Source organism: Parasteatoda tepidariorum, chromosome 8 (assembly GCF_043381705.1).
Source record: "Parasteatoda tepidariorum isolate YZ-2023 chromosome 8, CAS_Ptep_4.0, whole genome shotgun sequence".
Classification (NCBI taxonomy): Eukaryota; Metazoa; Arthropoda; class Arachnida; order Araneae; family Theridiidae; genus Parasteatoda; species Parasteatoda tepidariorum.
Window position 1 is genome coordinate 39,257,931 of NC_092211.1, and position 20,681 is coordinate 39,278,611.

Consider the following 20,681-nt stretch of genomic DNA (forward strand, 5'->3'; position numbering starts at 1 on the left):
GCATGAACCCAATTTCCATTTTAATAGTAATTAAAAGAAATTTATCATATATATTTGAGAATTGAATCTGTAGTGGTTGACAAGTAAATAAGACAAATCAATTACATTCATACATGAAACAAATTTTTAGACATGTATTTGCTGCAACTTTCTTATTTTTAGTAGATTTTCCATTAAATGGCTCTTTCGTAAACTGGTTTACCTTCACAGTGGTCTGATCAGACTACCTATAACAAACCGTGTCGAGGCTTTCAGTTATGGGAGGCGTTGATCAGACTTATCCAAGAAAGTTGTTGAAACAGATCCTAGTACATTTAAGGAATGGGTATGTCCTAGAATCTGACAAAGAAAAGGCTATACTTTGTGAGATGTAGACTAAAGCAAAAAATAACGTAATACTCTCATTTGTTCTTTATTCCCGTTGTTTTATGCTTTAATTCCTAGAATATTGACGGATCAGTCTTATCCTAGAACTTTTATGGATAAATATGTAATAGTATCCTTGAAATTTTAAGCTTCATTTTCCTTATTATTATTTATTCAAACAAAGTGCTTGAATCCCCTTGACAGCAACCACATTGTCTGCTAACCTCAACGAAACCAAACAAATAAGGGACAAATACTACACGATGAATGGGATAGGGACCTCTTCCAAAAGCAAGACAAGACAAGAAATTTTAAGCATCAGGATTAACAACATCCTAAAACTTAAATGGATTACACTATAAGTATATCCTAAAATTTTTATCCTATCGCACTGTAAAATTATTTAAATCTGCTATTTCCTCTGGATTTTCCAGATCATATTTTAAAAAAAACAGTGAAAGTAATATATTTCAGTTTATCTCTTGAATTTATAAATTTAATTTAAAATGATTTTGACTACCACTTCATATAAATAAATAAGGCATGTGTGTAGTAAATGAGTAATTATTGCACAAAGCAAAGGGTGATTCTCACCTCGAAGTATGTCACCCACAGATCGCCTAATAGTTTCTTACAAGTTAGATTCCTTTCCTTATAATAAGCAATATATTTCTAACTTAAATTTTAATACTATTTGATATTAATTCCATGATCTGATCAGTTATAACGGAATGCTACTTCAGTCGCCAACTGCCACAACACTTTCACTGTTTTGTGCCAATTATTCGCTATAGTCCTAGGGCGCAACTCAGATGAAAGAGTAGAGTGTCCGCTTTGCGGACAGGGACTCTGAATCATCACATATCAAGTCAAAACAAGTAACGCAACGCAGGACTGCTACTTGTACGGGGAAAAATTAAAAATTAATTCATTAGTAGAATGACTCTTGAAAATCTATGGGTTCATTTTAATCTAAGGGTTAAGCTATTTCATTTTTTTTAAAACAAATATTGTAGTTTTTAATTGACGTAGAGTCTACTTCTTGTGTTTCAGATGTCTAGTCCCGCATGCACAGAAATGGAAATGGTTATGATGGATTGGTTAGCGAAGGCTCTTAAGCTTCCTGAGCATTTTCTATTTGAGTCTAAGGGAGTTGGGGGTGGCATTATACAGGTAAACTTCGTTTTACAATACATTCAATTGAATCTGTTTCTTTATTACCATTTTTAATGCACAATAAAAGAACTCATAAAATATAAAGAAATTTTTTTTTAAAAACTGTTTTGAAAAGTATATTTTGTCAATATTATTGTTTATAGTGTTTTCAGATTACACAATTTCCATCCGTTGCCTAGAGTGAATGTCAATAGAACTAGACGACAATAAAAAAATAGATTTCTTTTTCTTAATTTTTCTTTTATGTAATCGTCGTTGAGCAGCCGACCCAAATTTTATGGGTTTACGACTACCAAAGTTCAACTCCGTAGCCTTGTAATTTTGAACCCAATCCAGAAGGCAAGGGAACTCCTGGATCGAGTATTGGGAGAAACTCGCCTTCGTGGAGGACTTTTTGATGGAGCTAACCCGCATTTGCGTGACATGGAGAGGAAGACCACGAGAACCTCCCACGGTTAGCCTGACGGCAGGAGGATTCTAACCCATGATCCGTCTACCACTGAGGATATTTCACGTCACCACTGTGGTCGGTGAAAGCCGGATGAGGAATTCGTATCGGCTGGGATTCGAACCCGGTTCGCCGCATTGGAAGGCGAACGCTCTATCCCCTGAGTCTATCGCGACTATCTTTTTCTTAATTGCAGAAAACATCCGTGTCTGTGGCTAATCCTCGAAATCTGACGAAGTCAGATATACTCCATATGGTTTTTGAACTATACACAGCTGCCAACTTTCTACGCTTTTTGTAAAAATTCATTCTAGTAGTAGCTAAGTTAATGTTTCAATTTATTATTTTTTATTCATTTAAACTTATTTTCCATATCGCTACATATAAATCATTTAAAATTTCATATGCATCGCCACTTTGTTTCAGCTCTTTCGAAGCACAGAGGATAACATAGATACCAACTTGCTCTGATTGGTAAAAATTATTTTTTAGTGGCAGCGAAGTCAAAGTTACTTTTAGTTCAGTATTTTTCAGTTTAAAGTAATTTTCCACCACTACATAACAGAATCTCTAAAACAGATCTGGAATAACAATTGAGTTTTTATTAGACATATTTTAAAAAGTTTACGACTAACTAAAATCTTAAAAACTTTTTTTTTTCAGGGCACAGCAAGTGAAGCTACTCTTGTTGCTCTTTTGGGAGCGAGAAGTCGTATTCTGAATCAATTTAAAGATACATCGTTAGACAAATTAGTTGCTTATGCTTCTGATCAAGTAAGTAGACACATAAACATGAAAAATATTGAGCTATCGTTCATTTTTATTGGAAAAATTTCACAGAATAGAATGAAAGCAAAAATATACTCATATCATACCTTTTCTCATTTTTTATTAATATATTCGCAACACCAGTTCATTGTAATTAAATAAAGAAAATGAGAACATTTTGAGTTTTAGGTTTTAGAACATTTTTTAACATGCCAATCTAAGAGTTTTTTTAAAAATATTTTGGTAAAAATTCTAAAGTATTGGAAGGATTCGTTTCTGAGAAATAAACACAATAAGGAGACAATAAAAGAATTTAATAAAAAGACATTCACAAAGAAAACAAATAAAGAAATAAAAATGTAAAACATTTTTTTACACAGGAAGATTTTTTTTAAAGAAGAATTTTTTTTGAAGATTTTTTAAAAAAAATTAAAAAGCCAGTCAAAACACAGAATTACCAAAAGATATAAACTCGTTCGTCGTCAGCTCACACAATTATATTTGCAAATTAGAATGCTTTCTAGCATTGTATCAATAAAGCCAAAGCAATATATATATATATATATATATNAAGAAAGTTAAGAAAAACAATAAGTATCATTTATTGCGCATAAGCTGCAAGTAAACAGAACTCATTAGATAGGTTTTAAATGAAGATAAAACAAAGGAAAATTACAGACATATGAAAGAGAAAGGGGGGGGGAGAAAAAAGGAAATAAAAAATAACAAACAACTGGGGGGGGGTTTGAGTGCTCCTCACACTATTGTATTAATATATTTTGCTTTGGCTATATTGATACAATATCAGAAAGCACTCTTTTTTGGGGATATAATCGTGTGGGCTGATGAAAAGATAATATCTTTTATTATTTGGATTTTTTAAAAAAATTTTATCCTTTTTTTTCCCCAGTTGTTTATTATTTTTTTATTTCTTTTTTTCTTCCCCCTCCCCTTTTTTTTTCCTCATATGTCAGTAATTTTCCTTTGTTTTATCTTCATTTTATATATATATATATATATACTCTTCGGAAAGAACTTTTTTCGATTATTTTGTATTTTGTCTACAAAAAAGATCGTAAATTGAAGATGCATAAATTCTGCAGGGCTATAATTCAAAATGGAAAGAATTTTAAATTTTCAATAAAAATAAATTTGTATAGTTACTTTTAAACTTATAAGTAATTCAACTTTGATAAAATTTTCAAAGCACCACTTTTGGTTCAACAAAATATTTTCTTTTCGACTAATAGGGCAACGCTGCTTTTACATTAACCGCATTTTTACTGTTGTTTTTATGCTCATTTGCAAACAAACACTCCTTTTTTTTTTTTTAGAAATTTTTACTCTAACATCAGTGAAAAAAATTTCTTATCCTTTTAGTCTCATTCTTCAGTTGAAAGAGCCGCTCTTCTTGGAGCTGTTAGAATTCGACTGTTGCCTGCAGATGAAAACCTCAGTCTTAGAAGTGAAACGTTACAAAAGGCTATTAAAGAAGACAAAGAAAAAGGTCTTATTCCTTTTATGGTAAATAATTACACACATATTTTGTGATTACTCAATTCAACTAGGAGTTCAACTTGGAGTTTCCATTCTAATGTTATAAAGCATGCTAAAGTGCAACGCAATGTTTTTAAAAGTTTAAGAAACATGCAACACTTGTTTGCCCTCAAGTATACAGCGCCCCTTTGCGGTAGAATCTTAAGTCTTTGTTGAAAAATGAGTTCATCATTTTTTGTTATATCTATCTGAAATAATGAAATTCTTTTTACCTTTTTCGTTTTATATTAATTCTTTAAAATTCCTTGACGTTGAATTAATAAGATCACAAAGTGAATTTGGATAAATTTAAAATACTTTAACTTGTCTCTATTTTTCTTACCTAAGTATTGAATAAATATACTTATATACTTCCCATGCGATGTTAATTATTTAAAACTATTAGTAGAATAAGCGCAGATAAGCATTTCTTAAAGTTTCTTTACATAAATTTTTAGTTGCATTTATACAAATACTTTATGTTGCCTAATTCGGTTGTTGTAATTTCAACTCTGAAATTAACTTTGTTCCTAAATCTATAGATATTTTTTAAAATATGACATTTTTAGTTTATTTTTAATCGAAATTTTCAAATTTAAAAGCGTTATAAGTAACCGGGGTCGTGTAAATTTTGCGACAAACTTCTAGGTGAATTAGAGCACTCCATTAGAAAATCGCACACAAAATCATGCCCGGAAATATCCTCGTACGCAACTAGGGGCGTTTTCCTATTATGACCTGTTCAGAAGCACATGAAAAAACTGTTCACGACAGGAGGAGTGCCCCTAGTGGTGTATGACAACATTTCCTGTCATGTGTTTCTATTCAATTTTATTCCTGATGAAGTGCTCTAACTTCCTAAGAAGCTTGTCGCAACATCTATCCGACCCCCTGTTATATATAACGTGTTTGAACTTGAACATTGTGACAAAAAATAGACTAAAAATATACTTTTGAAAAAAAAGATAGCTTGCAGAGCGCAGATTTGAAATTAGCGACGTGAAAATATCTATGATTCTCTAGCGTCATCTGTATAGATTTTTTTTCTCTGTTTATTGTTAAATTTATCAGTTATGATAGAAATTCTAAATTGTAATGTGTCAATTCGTCAAAACTACAGCATTAAATAAACTTCTCCTGTTAAAGTTAATAATAGCTGGTTCTTATAAAATTACTAGGGCAAACACTAACACTAACAAAAAAAAANCATGTTTGTCTGCGCACTCACCAAAAAAAAAAAAAAAAAAACACTTTGGAAAATGCATTGCTGTGGAGTAGGAGTGAAACTCTTATGGGTATTACTAGTCTATAGTTATTACTCAAAATAACATATGGAGGACAATTTGATTTCTACCTTACATAATTTGTTAATTCTAATTTGTAATAGTTTTTCCTCAAGAAATTTTCATTTATTAAAGAAGATAGTATTTTATTCTGATTTCTTTTATCAATTTGATATGACTAGTTCATTTTTAATTTTACTTATTATTTTGTAGTAGTTAAAATTTTCCAAGTGTGCCAACCAATTAACAAGTCATTTAGCTTATGATATACTCGGAACCGCACTAAAATCCTTGCAGTAGATAGTAACTTTTCTATTATAGAGAATATATTATTAGGCATAATTATCATTAGACATATCAGCAATATTTTAATACGTATTTTTTAAGTTGATAATGGTTTTTGTTGATTGAAATAGCAATAATAGACCTTTTTTTAAAAAAAGAAAGCTCATATAAATAGGAATATTCAATGTCTAAAGCTATGCATAGCATTCGCAACAACTTATCTTATTATTTATTTTTTTATGTATAATTTTATAATATTCATGAAATATGAAGCCAGAAGTATATCAATATTAGGAGACACAAATCAATATTTAAAGGGATTTAAAAATGAAATAGAAATATAATGAATCATTTCCAAGTTGATCGAATCAAAGGAAGGGATTACAATAATCAAAATTAGTTTATCAGTTCGATGTTCTTCTTTGCAAGGTTTCAATTCTGTAAATGTAACTGACTTTGATTATTTTATTTCGTTTTTTGTTCAGAATGATCTCATTCATTATTTACCAATTTTGATTACATTTATGCATGCTTTTATTTCAATGAAATATTAATTTAAAATCCGTAATATGTGTTTTTCACTTCATTATTTAAGGATTCTACAAATCTATAATATTAGGGACATACAGTATGTGGTAAGGTTAACTTTCTCTTTCTACCTCAACTACTGCTACTCTACTCTTTCTATCTCTACTACTCTACTACTACTACTCTACTCTTTTTATCTCTACTACTCTACTACTACTACTAGAGAGAGAGAGAAAAGAGTAAGAAATACTTTTGATTGTTCAACAAAACAATTTTGCTAGACGTTGGGAAAAAAAAGAAATCCGACGATTTTACCAATTTATTTGTGAAATGGAAGTTCTTCTTTTGTAAGGTTTAAATTCTATAATTTCAACTGATTTTAGATCACTTTAATTCCGTATTCGCTCTGAATGACCTCATTCATAATTCGTCAATTTTTAATAAATTTTTTTTTGTTTATTTGTTTTTTTAAATGGAATATCATTTTAAAATCCGCAATATATATTTTCACTTCCATCTTTAAGGATTCTAAAAATCTATGTTATTAGGTCCATTTATGTTACTATGTCCATCTTAAGTAAGAACTACTAGAAAGTGAGAATAGACTGGGAACTACTTTTGATTGTTGAATAAAACATTTTGAAATTAAATGAGAAAAAAAATCTGACTATTTATTTAATATATTTATTAAAAAACTATTAAAAACGTATCTTAATGTTTCAGGTAATTGCAACATTGGGTACAACAAACAGTTGTGCCTTTGATAATATTAAGGAACTTGGCCCAGTGTGTATGTATCACAATCTTTCTGATTATTATTATTTATATATTTTTGATGTATCGCTTTGCAAAACCTCCAAAATTTTTCAAAACGGTTAATCTTTTTTAAAATCGTTATAAAAAATAAGTTAGAATAAGTTTTTAATTTTTTATTTTGGAAAAAAAGCTTTATTTCTAAATCTAGTTTAATATTCCCACAAACTATTATTTTTAAACTAATGCGCTAACTAGGAAAAATACTGCAGTATTTCTTTCAATTAAATTGTAAAAAAAATAATAATCCATCCTATTCTAGTACATCCCATTCATCTTAAATGTAGTTCAATATTCCCACAAACTACTATTTTTAAACTAATGAGTCAACTAGGAAAAATACTGCAGTATTTCTTTCAATTAAATTGTAAAAAAAAATAATAATGGTAATAATAATAATCCATCAAAATAAAGCTTGTGCTTTTGTTCAATTACTTGGTTTTCTTAATTGTTCAAATTTCGATTGAAAAAAAGAAGAATATTCGAGAAAATCACAATGTTGCTTTTAGCTAAGCTAACATGTTAATTATTACATCAATTGTTCGCATTACAAATATGTAACTTCTTTATGTGGTGACTTTCATATGTATTTAAAAAATGTTTTACCTTATTTTTATATTGTGAAAACTAAATTGGAATTTTCCTCCACTGACAAAAACTTACAGATACAAATTTCAATTTAATGGCTGATTAATTCATTTCAACTTCAATTTTAGGTCAGGAACAGAACATATGGTTACATATTGACGCTGCTTATGCTGGATCAGCCTTTATTTGCCCGGAGTACAGACATTTTCTTGATGGAGTTGAGGTTTGAATATTTTAATGTTCTTATAATGCACTATTCATTTTATGCAATTTGTTTCATGAAACATATTTTAAACTGCATCATCAATTTAATGTTATCTGTCTTATTTAATATATTTTAAAATGCATTATTAAATTTTCTCAGTTTCAGTATTTATTTCTGACACCTCTTCCATTATCCATTTCAAAAGTGCATACTAATTTTATTAGTTAACAAATTTTACCCCTCAAGACTTGACATCTCTCTTAGAAAAAAATTTTAAAAAATGCATCCTTAAATGTATAAAATTACAATGTCTGGAATATTTTCTATTTGTTTATTTTTAAAATGCACTGTTAAATGTCTGTTTAATTTTAGCTTTTGCTCTATGAGATTGTCATATTTCTTATAAATTATTTTTAAAATGAATTCCTTTTTAACTTCATTTTTAGCTTTCTCGTGCTAAATTTGACACGTCTTTTATCGGATATTGTTAGAAAAAAAATTCGTAGATTTGTCCGATTTCGAGCTTTACTTTGTATGACATTTATGCACTGTATCTACCTTTATATTACGTGTTTAAAATATTTTTAAAATATTTCATTGCATTTATTCTTTTACAGATTTCTTTGTATGTCATTTGTGACTTGACACCTTTTTCATTAATGTGTTTTAGGAAATGTACTTAAATTAATAAAATTTTAGGATTTATAAGATATTATATTTATATAAACACTCATTAGAATTTAGAAATTTATTGTATTTTATTTTATTGCTTTGTATTGAAACTGATGTATCGAAAATACATATATTAGGTCATCAAAGATAAAATTTGTACGACAGGATAAGTCAAAACAACAACTTATTATTTGACATTGGCTTAAAATCTCACCTTTTTTTTTAAAACCTTATGTATCTCACCGACTGAAAGAAATCCTCGTAAGCTCTAAAAAATATTAAAAACTGTTTCTAAAACTAATTTTATTGAATAGGGACTGTTCAGAAATTCTCCACTTTATGAAATATGTGTTCCTACGCCGAACTACAAGATGGTAGACCAAGCAAAACATTAATAGTATATTTGGTTTTTTTGTTAGTTGGCATTACTGTCATTTGATGAATCAACAAAAACACACTCCAAAGCGTAATATTTGTCGAAAAAAGGTCGATGCTAAATTTTATAGTGCTATATCGCAGGTGCAATCCATTATGACCGTATTAAATCTGGCTCATAGGTCACAATAGAAATATATTGCAACTAACTAGATGAAATTATGGATTTTAAAGAAAAATAGCCTAGATTTGTCAACGGATCGTCTCCTGTCTTGCTGCATAGCATTGCAAAACCACACACTGAACGAATGGCTATGGTAAAACTACAAGAATTGGAATTTCTTTATCATCCTCATTACCCCTTGACCCCAACGACTACCACCTCTTTCTAAATTTAGACAAATTTGTAATAGGAAAACAATTTTATTCCGAAAATGCTGTAAAACTAGCCTTGACGATTCGTTGACTCTAGTCCGCCGAAATTTTATCTCATTTCCCTAGACAAAAATGTGAGAAAAATATCGATTCATACTTTGATGAATGAAATAGTTCCTCATATCTGTGATTTATAAACCAACTTTATTTCCACAAATTTCACGCTTGGTGACTAAGTATTTAATTAAATTAGGAATTGTTGCATATTACAATTACTTACATACTAGTTAAAGCAATGTAAGTTATAAAACAGGTACTGAAATGGACAAAAAAAGCAGAAGGCAAAAAGTAAAGCAAAAGTTTTCCCTTTTTTAACATGTAAATATTGTACACGCGTGCTTTTTTGCAAACATTGTTTATCGTTAAAGTGTGTTAACTATGTATTTGCACCTAATAATCATTAAAAAAGGTTTTGAAATAACGATACAATACTACTTTGGTTTTTTTTAGTATACCAAATTTAAAATTTAGTAGTTAAGAAAAATATTTATTAATAACAGATACTATAATAAACAAGCATGACTGTTAATTAATATTTAATATTAAATGCTTATAAGCAATAAAAAGTAAACATTGATTATCACAGTTCATTAATATAATTATTGATAAAATTGTTAAATTTATTTGTGTTTTCTTTTCTAGTTTGCGGATAGTTACAATTTTAATCCTCATAAATGGATGTTGGTAAATTTTGACTGCTCAGCGATGTGGTAAGAACTAAACATGTTTAGATTATAAGTAATAAGTAATTGTTTCTGCTGTAAAAATATTTTGAAAACATAGAGAAAAACGATATCATAATATAATATATCGATATCATCGATAACTAATTGTGATTAAAACTAAAAAATTTAAAGCAACTTGACTCTTATGCGCAGTTACATACCAAATATACTTTTTAATACTATCAGAGATAAAATGTAGTTCGATATATATGTGAAAAATCAAATTTAAAAAAGTGTTCAGAAATCTGACGAATGAATATCGAGGTCAACCTCATTGATGAAGGAATTAGAAGCATCAAAACGAAGAATTATTATTTCTGATGCAATATAAGGAGGTTGAGCAAGGTCATTAAAGAAAGATTTCAGCTACATCTAATGAATAAACCAGTTCTGATGCTTTTAATCCCTCACTCTTAGTAATTACTTCGAAAATGATAAAACACGATTGAGGTTTGAGGATTTGTATTTGTTAAGTAGCTCTACATAGCTCCCTATTGCTCTTCAAAATGTGCCAATTTCAGAAAGTCATTTCAACAAATTATTTCAGCAGAAAAACATATTAAGTGAATACTTTAAAATTATTTAATCATCCATAAAATAATCTAAGTAATTACTTATGCTATTATTTTAACAGAAATACAGATTAAATGCAATTTTAAACTATTTAATCATTTATTAAAAAAAATATTTTTAAGTATTTTAAAGTATTTACTTATGTTTTATTTTAACAGAAATACAGATTAAATACGATTTTAAACTATTTAATCATTTATTAAAAAAAGTTTTTTTCAAGTATTTTAAAGTATTTACTTCCGTTTATAATAAATATTTTTGTTACAAAATTCCATATTTTTACATATATGAAAGATCGATTAAAATCACTTAACGATCATACACCGAGAGAGTTTCCAAGAAGAAAAAAAACTATTGTTTAAGATTACCTGATGCCCTAAAATTCAATTAAAAAAGTTAATTTAGAGGTAATATTTCAATACAGAAAGACATTTTGCATAAGCAGTAGAGATAACTAAATTTAAGTAGAGTTCAAAATTAGCTTTTGTCAGCATTATTGTTCCCATACCTTCAAAAAAGTTCTTAAATACTTTGACCTGCTTTATAATTTCTGAAATTCATTTACAGGGTGAAGAATCGATACGAAATTACAGAGGCCTTTTCTGTGAATCCTACATATTTGAAGCATGAAATGGAAGGTCAAATACCGGATTACAGAGTAAATAAGAATTTAATAATTACATTAATGCAATATTTTACTATTGCACAAACACAAAATTATAAATAATACTAAAAAATAATAAGTACTAAATACATATTATGAAACATAATGTCTTAAACCTGTGGTGCCCAATTTTTTTCCGCTACGGAACCCTAAATAATCAAGCTTCTTCCGGCGGAACCCTGATTTCATAATTAAAGTAAATAAATACAGTTGTGTACATTTATTAAACATTAAAAGGCTCACTTCATTTTGACTTTTGGACTTTTTATATTTGATAAGATGAATGATTTTTTTTTCATCGTTTTATCATTAATCATCTTAAATTAGGTTTTATGCCCTGCAGTTGAACTCACAGTCTTGGAGATAAATTTAGTTTCACTAAAAATTTGTTTTTATTTCCTTAAAGAAAGAACTATTATAAACGTTGAAAACTGGAATTAGGAAAACTTATTTCTTTATTATAGAATTCAGTTATTTTATTTTGATTTAAAAAGTGCAGTGTGAAATACTGTAGGATGTTTCCATGTCCTACAATTAAAAAAATTAAAGATCAAATTTTAATAATTTCTTTCCGAATTCCTGCATGAAAAATTTAATCGGATTTATTTTCATTCAAATGTTTTCATGTCATATTGTTTTTACAATTTTTTTTTTCTTTCAGCATTGGCAAATTCCTTTAGGTCGCCGTTTTCGATCATTGAAACTTTGGTTTGTGTTTAGAATGATAGGGGTGGAGGGTTTGAGAAAACACATTCGCGAAGTAAGTTGAATACTTTTAAAATTGTAATTTCACCATGCCTCTATTTTTTTTTAATTGATATATAAGCACCTTCATTATTATCCCACAAATTTCAAACTCTCAGTTTTTCACTACATATTTTTAATCTTTTATCTAAATAATAAGAATGAAAATATTCAATTTAGCGTAGTGATTTAATCTTGATTATCATATTATATCATAATATGATAATCTTTAATTATCATATTATATACACAAATTTAATTTATTTATCACACCGCGTTTTCGTTTAGATTTATATGTTGTACATTTTAAAAGTGACGTAACAACATATTTTTAAAATATATCCTTTTTGCTTACTTATATCGCATATAGTTATATCTCTTCCATGAAATTAACTATATATTATTAAAATAACTTCAATAATTGTATTAAAAACCGTTAGAAAATAACGTTTATTTAATATTTGTATTTGTTTTCCTAAACATAAATTTGAAAAACGCTCGTTATTTCAAAATTCATTTACAAGGAAAGGATAGGCTCAATTTTACTATGAGATGACCCATATTCTGCCGTACAATTGAAAAATCAGCGTAAGCGACAAAAAATTCAAAATTGATTATATATTTCCCATCTTTATATGTCAAGCTAGCTTTTTATTGCAAATAAATAAATAATAAATTTTGTTTTAACAGTTTTTTGAAGTTCTACAGGAGATAAAATGTCAAGCATCTTTTCTCGTAATCAATTGTGAAGCACTTACGCTGCTTTTTCAATTGTACGGCAGTTTTATGTATCAAATTACGTTCTTTTATTAAATTTCTTACCCTTTTAGAGAGAAATTCTCCTTTTTAAAAGAATATTCTAAGACATTGTAAAGAAAGAATTTAGAATATTATATGTCTGATATTTTTTGTACTGAACTGCTTCTGTAATCTTTATTAATAATGTTATTATTAGTTTAGAATGAAATACAACGGAAAATACATGTTACAACGGATTTTAAGTAACTGGAAACGGCTTCTAAACATATTTTCTTCCTTTCAACTTGAGAAAATTAGCTGTTGTTTAACAGCCATATTCACCCATGACTATTTTTTAAATCTGAAACTTAAAGCTCATAAAAGTCAACGGTATTTGCACCAATCTCTTCAGTAAAATATAGTTTGTCTATAGAAAGAACTCCCCACTCCACGAAATCTAAGACCGTCTGCCCCTGATTCCCTCTCTCTCGCAGACTCAAGTCAAAACCTGTCATGAATAATAACCCAACTTAAAATAGTTAAATCTCGTAACCATAGTTACAGCCACCACTCCAGACGAATTGCAAGAGGAGTTCTTTACGTAGACAGACTATATCTCCACCGCTATTCCGTAAACTTTTAAAAACAGTGCCGCTTTTCAGGAAATAATAGGAGTCCTGTTTAGTCACAGTAATGTCATTAAACCAATTTCTAGGGTAACGGTAACGATAACGGTAATTTTATTCGACCGATCCGATATTGAAATATCTTCATTGAAATATCACAGTTTTGTTGAAATGTCTACAATACAGGTCACACGGTCGGGTTTTGAATGTCATAAATTGGTTTTAGACAGGACATGTAAGATTTACTGGCCAAAACTGTCTTAATGTGTTCAAAAGTATTCGAACTGTCTAAAAGTGTAATAAATTCTCTAAAACCTGTAATGCTATAAAAAGTTAAAGCATCTGCAACTCAAAATGTAATCATTATGCTTTTATCGCATACAAAAATAAATATCTAATTATATTTTTACTCGTGCTTTTTTTCTAAATTTTTGTTCCTTACCAACTGTAATGTCACAGTTAATTGCATTTTATTAATAAATTTGAAGTAATATTATAATATTATAATTAATATTATAATATTATATTAATTATAATATTGTAATATTATTTCAAATTATATAATATTATAATTATAATTAATATTATAGTATAATTTGAAATAATGTTATAATTAATTATTAGTAAATTTATAATTTGAATAAATTCCTGAGCACGATAGTAATACTATTGTGCTCAGAGAAGCTTCCTAATCTGAAATATGACGTCTATTCTACGTATTGAAACACATAAGAATATATTAAGATTTGCGATCAATCAATCGATCACTTTTTTTTCAGCAAATTAGAATGGCTAAGGAATTTGAAACCATGGTAGCGTCAGATTCAAAATGGACTATAGAGGCTCCAGTGGATTTAGGACTCGTTTGCTTCCGTCTGAAGGTAAATTATTATCATTCCCTCTTACTATAATTACTAGATTACTAGTACTCTCCATCTTTAAATATTCTTTACATCTTTAACACGTTGCCACAAAGGACTGCTATAGCCATTCGATGTTTGGCAATTGGTAGGCAAATGACGATTACAGCCGTCCTACACGTGATGAAAAAAGAACACCATTCCATTAGTGTTCGGTCGTAAGCGAAACGCCATCTGTTGTAATTGTTTCGAACTAGTCAGTTGCTCTTGAACTCTTGTTTGAGTCAGTCGTGGCTACCATTGCAATAGTGCAATGATTTTGGTTTGATTATTTACAATTGTTAAATAAAGTATTGTTTGTTAAACTTCTAGTATTCAATGAGCCAGTGCATTGTGTACAATCGTGTACAATTAGTACGAAATTAACTAATGCATTTACATGTTAATTATTTAATAATACATCGAATGAAAGACATATGCTTGAAAAGAGAAAAAAAAATTATGGCTACAGCTGTCTAGAGTATTCATTGAAAAACTCAGACAAAATATGTTAATTCTAAACATACGAGTTATGCTGCATTTCATATGGCAGTCATAAACAAATGACGAAAAAAAAATTTCCTGCATGTTGTCGTCAAATTAAAAAAGCATGGCAACGTGTTAAAATTGTTTATTTAATAATTTAATAAGTATTCTTTGAGAGTGGTGGCTCAGGAGATAGAGCTCTCGCCTTCCATTGAGGTGAACAGAGTTCGAATCCCAATCATGGCCCGTCGATTCAATTTCTGTACCCGGCTAGCACCGATGATAGTGCTAGCTTAAAATATCCTTAGTGGTAAACGAATCATGGGTTAGAGTCTCTTTGCCGTCAAACTAACCGTGGGATGTTTTCGTAGTTTTCCTCTCCATGTAACGTAAATGCGACTTAGTTCCATCGAAAAGTCCTCCACGAAGGCAAATTTTTCCCAATAGTAGATCCAGGAGTTGCCATGTCTTCTAGATTGAGTTTTAAATTACAAGGCTACGCATTAAACATAGGTAGTCGTAAACTCAAAATTGGGTCAGCTGTTTAACGGTGGTTATAAAATAAAATAAGTATTATTTTATATATTTAATATTATTATCTTAACCATTATAGTTTGATATCTTTAAAATTATACTATAATTGTTATTTCTGTGCATTTTTAATTATTATAAATTTTTTCATCTTAATTTTATCGATTTTAATCATTAAAAAATAAATAAGATAGGAATGAAAATACACAATAGTTGTGCATTTTTTAACTTCTATTGTGTTTATTAGTTAGCACAAATTTTCTGCTCATAAAGTTCTGAATCGTATTTTGAGTTTTCAAAATATAATTTTTCGTGTTCTTTTATTTGGCGTATGATGATCTGAGATTTCATTTATCCTTTAACATAATAGGAGATTGTGCAATGTTCAGATTTTTTCCTGTTTTTCCTGTATTTCTATTCGTAATCACAACTTCTAATGCATTCGGTTTTTTTTTAAAAACAATTTCAAAAAAAGCGAACGCACTGGGGTCCCAAATAAATATTTAATAAAAACCTTACAAATCACTATGAAGGAAGACGGGATTCAATAACATCAGCACCTATTTGATTGCCAGGTGAAGCATGGAAGTTTTTCAAATAATCACCTTTCAGCTCCTTTTCGTTTTCTAGGACAATTTAACATTTACATGTTCTTAATCTCTCTTTCCTCAATAGTGACGAAGATTTTAAAAATATACATTAAGGACCATTATTAAGTATCTGTATTTAATACTGTTTCTACAATGTAAAGTTAATGGTTTTTTTTTCATCTACGTATTTAAAAGAGCATTTATTTCTTGCTAATAACTGTTTAAAAAAATTGAACTGGTGTAATTGCGTGAACAATAATGTAGGAGTGTGGGAAAGATGGCCGTTGGTCGCAGGCTGTAATCGAACCAGGGACTTTCAGGGTTCGCAGCATGGGAAAAGAATTGGTGAAGAAAAATTAGGATCAGTTAGGAAACTTTGTCTATTTGCCCCCTGACATTCCTTCTCTAGTGGACAAAAAAGTCTAATTCATTGTCAGTCGTGAGAAAGAAAGATCACGTGACCATAAGTGAAGTCACCATTTAAATGAAGTTCGGGCTTTAGCGTTGATTGTGAAACTGGGAATTGGTTAGTTGTTTTGAAACAAATTATGAAACAAAGCAAAGTATTGTAGTACTACCGTCAGTATATTTTTTTGGTTATTCGAGTATCCAGCTACGAGTCCAAAGGTTTCAGGTTCGGTCCCAGCCGGAGTTAAGATACATAGAGGAGAGTGGGGTCAATTGTAAAATTTTTTTACTTAACTATTTTTAACTAACAAAAAACCCAATATATTTTTAGTATTAATTGACAGACGAGTAAAGTAGACTATCCTCCTACTAGAAAAAATAAATACCTTATTTTAAATGTTATTATATTAGTTATTAACAATTTTTGACAGTCGTGCACTTATTACAATTGTCCCCACTTACGGGGTCAATTGTAAAAGTTCATAAATTCAACTAAAACATAGTTAATTATACAAATTATCATAGTTGTGATATATTTTTTTATTGATCAAAATAGTAGTGATATTTTAGGAGTAAAAATAATAATTAGCAGAGACCTATAGGGTTAAACTTTTAACTTTAAGGGGTTAAAAATTTTAATTTATGCTGTGAAAGGGGACAAATAAAATAATGCACATGCAACATAACATAAATAATATAGGAAACAATTGGTGGTCTTTAAAGAGTTAGGTAATTGTTGTAAACATAAGATTATTTATTTTCAGCTCTTACAATCGTCACTTTACTTATTGTTACAATCGTCCCCAAGACGTCATTTCAGCTTCATTTGTTAAAAACAATGCTAGTTAATTAACAAAACTAATCTTTTTTTTAAATGTTAATTAAGGTGTCCACTTACATATTCGGTTAATAATTTTTATTTGTTTAAACGAAATTACTTTGCTAGAATATAATATTCTAATACCAAAAAAAGTACTTACGTAGAGTGAAAATATCTTTCGTGATGTAACTCTTTCAAAAGTACATAAAAATGGTTGCCAGCAGGGGTGTACATGTAGATTTATTAAATACACCTTGTGCGCCACCTAGGAACCAAACCTAGAACCCGACACTCGAAATTTTTGCTCTGTCACAATCGTAGCCTGTGACAATTGACCCCACTCTCCCCTATCCCCCACATTTCAATGCAGTAAAGTACAAATGCAGTTTTGAGTTCCCATTATATAGTCCACCGATATGTAGAAAATGAGATACCATGTCTTTTCTAGGACTCTAACTCAGAAAACGAAAAAATCTTGAAGAGAATCAACGAAAGAAGGAAAATCCACATAACACCAACTACCATACGTGGCCGATATATGCTACGATTTGCTGTTTGTTCTCGGTTCACTACCTCAGAAGATGTTAAATTTGCATGGTCGGAAATACAGACTGTGGCTTCCCAACTCAAGAGCAACTAGATGATTTAATTTCTAATTCATTTCACTCTTCCATTTTGCAATTTTTCATTTTATGGATTTTTAGTTTGTGCAAAATGGAGTCAAGGTATTAATTATTTGTTAATTTAATAGTACCTATTTTTTAATAGCTCTATTAACCTTTATTTGATACTGAATTTTTATTCAACATATTTTTCATACTTTTTTTCCATCATTTTGTATTAAGATAAGGGAAAAATATTATATTTAGCATTTTTATAATTTAAGGTTATGATATATAGCGTAAAACACCGGCGTCTTTTTCTGTGTTAAAGGTAAAATCTTCCAAACACGATTCACTTCCAAACAATTTTCTTTAAAAATTTGGTTTGCTTTACACTTATTTGCTTTACATTTATTTATAATTAAAAAACACCAAAATATTGTTTTGCTTGTAATTAGAGATTCAGAAAGAAATATATCAAAGGAACACCGGTGTCCATTTTGCATTAGAAGGTTAATTTGGTTTCCAAGTAATCCAAGTCTTGAACTGTTCTTAATTTTCGATACGCAAGTCTAACTTGCTCAAGTTAAAAGTTCAACACATTTTTAAATAAATGTTTAAGTTACTAAACAGGATGATTTAGTTCAACGATTACATCCTTGGAAAAGAGTAGGAAGCATCACAAAGAAGAAGAGTTGCATAGCAACCAAATGGCCGGAAATGCACCGGACTCCACTAGAGGCGCTTCAATGTTATGTACTGGCTGTTCATGCGCATTTGAACCGGTAATTACATTTATCCAAATAATTCTAATTTTATGTTTTCTAACAATTATTGTCAAAACTTGCATTGAAATAGTCCCAGAAAGAACGTTTTCATTGTATTTCGCTGATCAAATTGGCGAGCTTCTCATGTTTTGTCGCCAAATCAATCAATTACGCTAAAACTGCTAAATCTATAGGCCATTTTGAATGCAGTTTTTGACAATAATTATAAGAAAATATAAAATTAAGTTAATTTAGATAAATAAAAGTGCTGATTCATTTAAATATAGACAGCCGTTCATAATATGGAAGCAAACCGAACGCTATAAAATTATATTTCTTGATTTGGGCTTTTGTTCAATTCTAAACCTTATTATAGGCTCTAATTCCTCGCCGAATTTGTAACCGCTGAACTGAATCATTCAGTATACGTATTTGTCATTATACAATAGCTTTAATATATACATGTATTTGCCATTCTACAAATATGAAGAAATAGTAGCAGAAAAAAATAATTGAAGAAAATTTTTAATAGAAAATCGAAGTTATATCAATGTTTTAATAGGAATTATTAATTGCTATATTTATGACTTACCAATTAACCTTTTTTTGCAATATCTTTTAAGCAAATATGATGTGCTTAAATTATTTCATTGGTGATCCTTCTATGTGTGAGAATTTAGTAATAAAATTCTAGAAAATGTTTTATGAAATTAAATAAGAAGTAAAAACAAGACATATAAAATCACAGTTTTTAAAATATAATAACAATTCACATAGAACTAGATAAAATTTTAAAAAACCACTTTGTTTTAGAGTTTGAAAAAGGCGTTCTTTAAAGCACATAATAAATTAATTTTATTCAAATGTAATGTCTTTAGCTATTTAATTACCCATACCAGTGTTTTTAAAAAGAACAAATAACAATTTTGTTAGAAACTACATTATTGATGAAATAATATACGGTTGTCATAAAAATTACAAAAAAAATTATAAATAACTCATTTATTTCATACATTTTCACGATGTGCTCAAAATATTTGTTATGCTATCGTTGTTTGATATCACTAGTCAGCTGTATACGTTTAGTCTTTATATCATATACCTTTTAATAATTTATGCCGTAGTATGCATGACAAAATGTTTAACATTCCACAGAAATGTAATAAAAAGAGAATAAATGTTGCATGTTTCAAATATGATTTCAGTTGATTTTTATTTCTGATTGCAACATAATACTTTTTTCAAGATATGAATAAAACCTTTTTTTCAAATTTTTATTATGTTGTTGTTTCCAATGACATTTATACAAGCCAAGCTCACTAGTCATTGACCTTTTTACGAATTAAGTCAGGAAGGTGCGCCTTTTGTTTGAAAAGAGAGCACCGCAAGGATGAAAATACGTCTTAGTACAGAACCCCACCGATAGATTACGGCAGAAAATTTTGTCTAGATCTCTGTATCCATTGTACAGCTCAACGACCGACCACAGGATATTCGATTGTACAGATTTTATGAGCCCGTATATCGCATGTTCTCGGTTGGTCTTAATTTTGTCCGATTCTTTAATAACTGGGCTACCTCGACCATTTTTATTGTATAAAAAAAAGAAAACTTTTGAAACTATGAACAAAGCCATTCCATTTTTTCGTAGTTATGTATGAAATTTAAATATTTACAACAATAAAATGCTTTAAATATTCTCTTATAATTGTTCACATGGGTTACAACGAACTATATCAATAAGCGAGGCGTACAGGGTGCCAGAGTACGAAAAAAAAATTTGTAAGTAATTTTAAATTCCTTAAGCACATTTAGGAATTTTTTCTTTTGGTTGATAAAATTTTGAATTTAATCAAAACAGTAAGTTGGTTAGTGCCTCAAACGAAACTACTAATAATTACAACGAACGAAACTACAAACGAAAATAACATCAAGGTTTTATTTTAGATATTCCCTTTTAACATCTGAGCATTTTTTAGTGTATTGAATACTAGGATACTAGGATATACCCATTGAATACATTGAATATA

The 20,681-nt window shown here is 29.1% G+C and overlaps 1 protein-coding gene across 7 annotated transcripts in view; it reads left to right on the plus strand.

Moving 5' to 3' along the window:
- LOC107451419 (aromatic-L-amino-acid decarboxylase) overlaps positions 1–19,850 on the plus strand; it is a 161,780-nt gene extending 141,930 nt beyond the window's left edge. For all 7 annotated transcript variants that reach the window (XM_071184679.1, XM_016067499.4, XM_016067497.3 and 4 more), the window contains 10 exons: positions 1,420–1,539; positions 2,654–2,764; positions 4,139–4,282; positions 7,114–7,180; positions 7,920–8,014; positions 10,121–10,188; positions 11,344–11,434; positions 12,102–12,200; positions 14,328–14,429; positions 17,731–19,850. In XM_071184679.1, the coding sequence (XP_071040780.1) occupies positions 1,420–1,539; positions 2,654–2,764; positions 4,139–4,282; positions 7,114–7,180; positions 7,920–8,014; positions 10,121–10,188; positions 11,344–11,434; positions 12,102–12,200; positions 14,328–14,429; positions 17,731–17,922 (1,089 nt within the window). In that variant the 3' untranslated portion in view covers positions 17,923–19,850. The remainder of the gene's footprint in view (positions 1–1,419; positions 1,540–2,653; positions 2,765–4,138; positions 4,283–7,113; positions 7,181–7,919; positions 8,015–10,120; positions 10,189–11,343; positions 11,435–12,101; positions 12,201–14,327; positions 14,430–17,730) is intronic.
- The last annotated feature ends 831 nt before the right edge of the window (positions 19,851–20,681 follow it).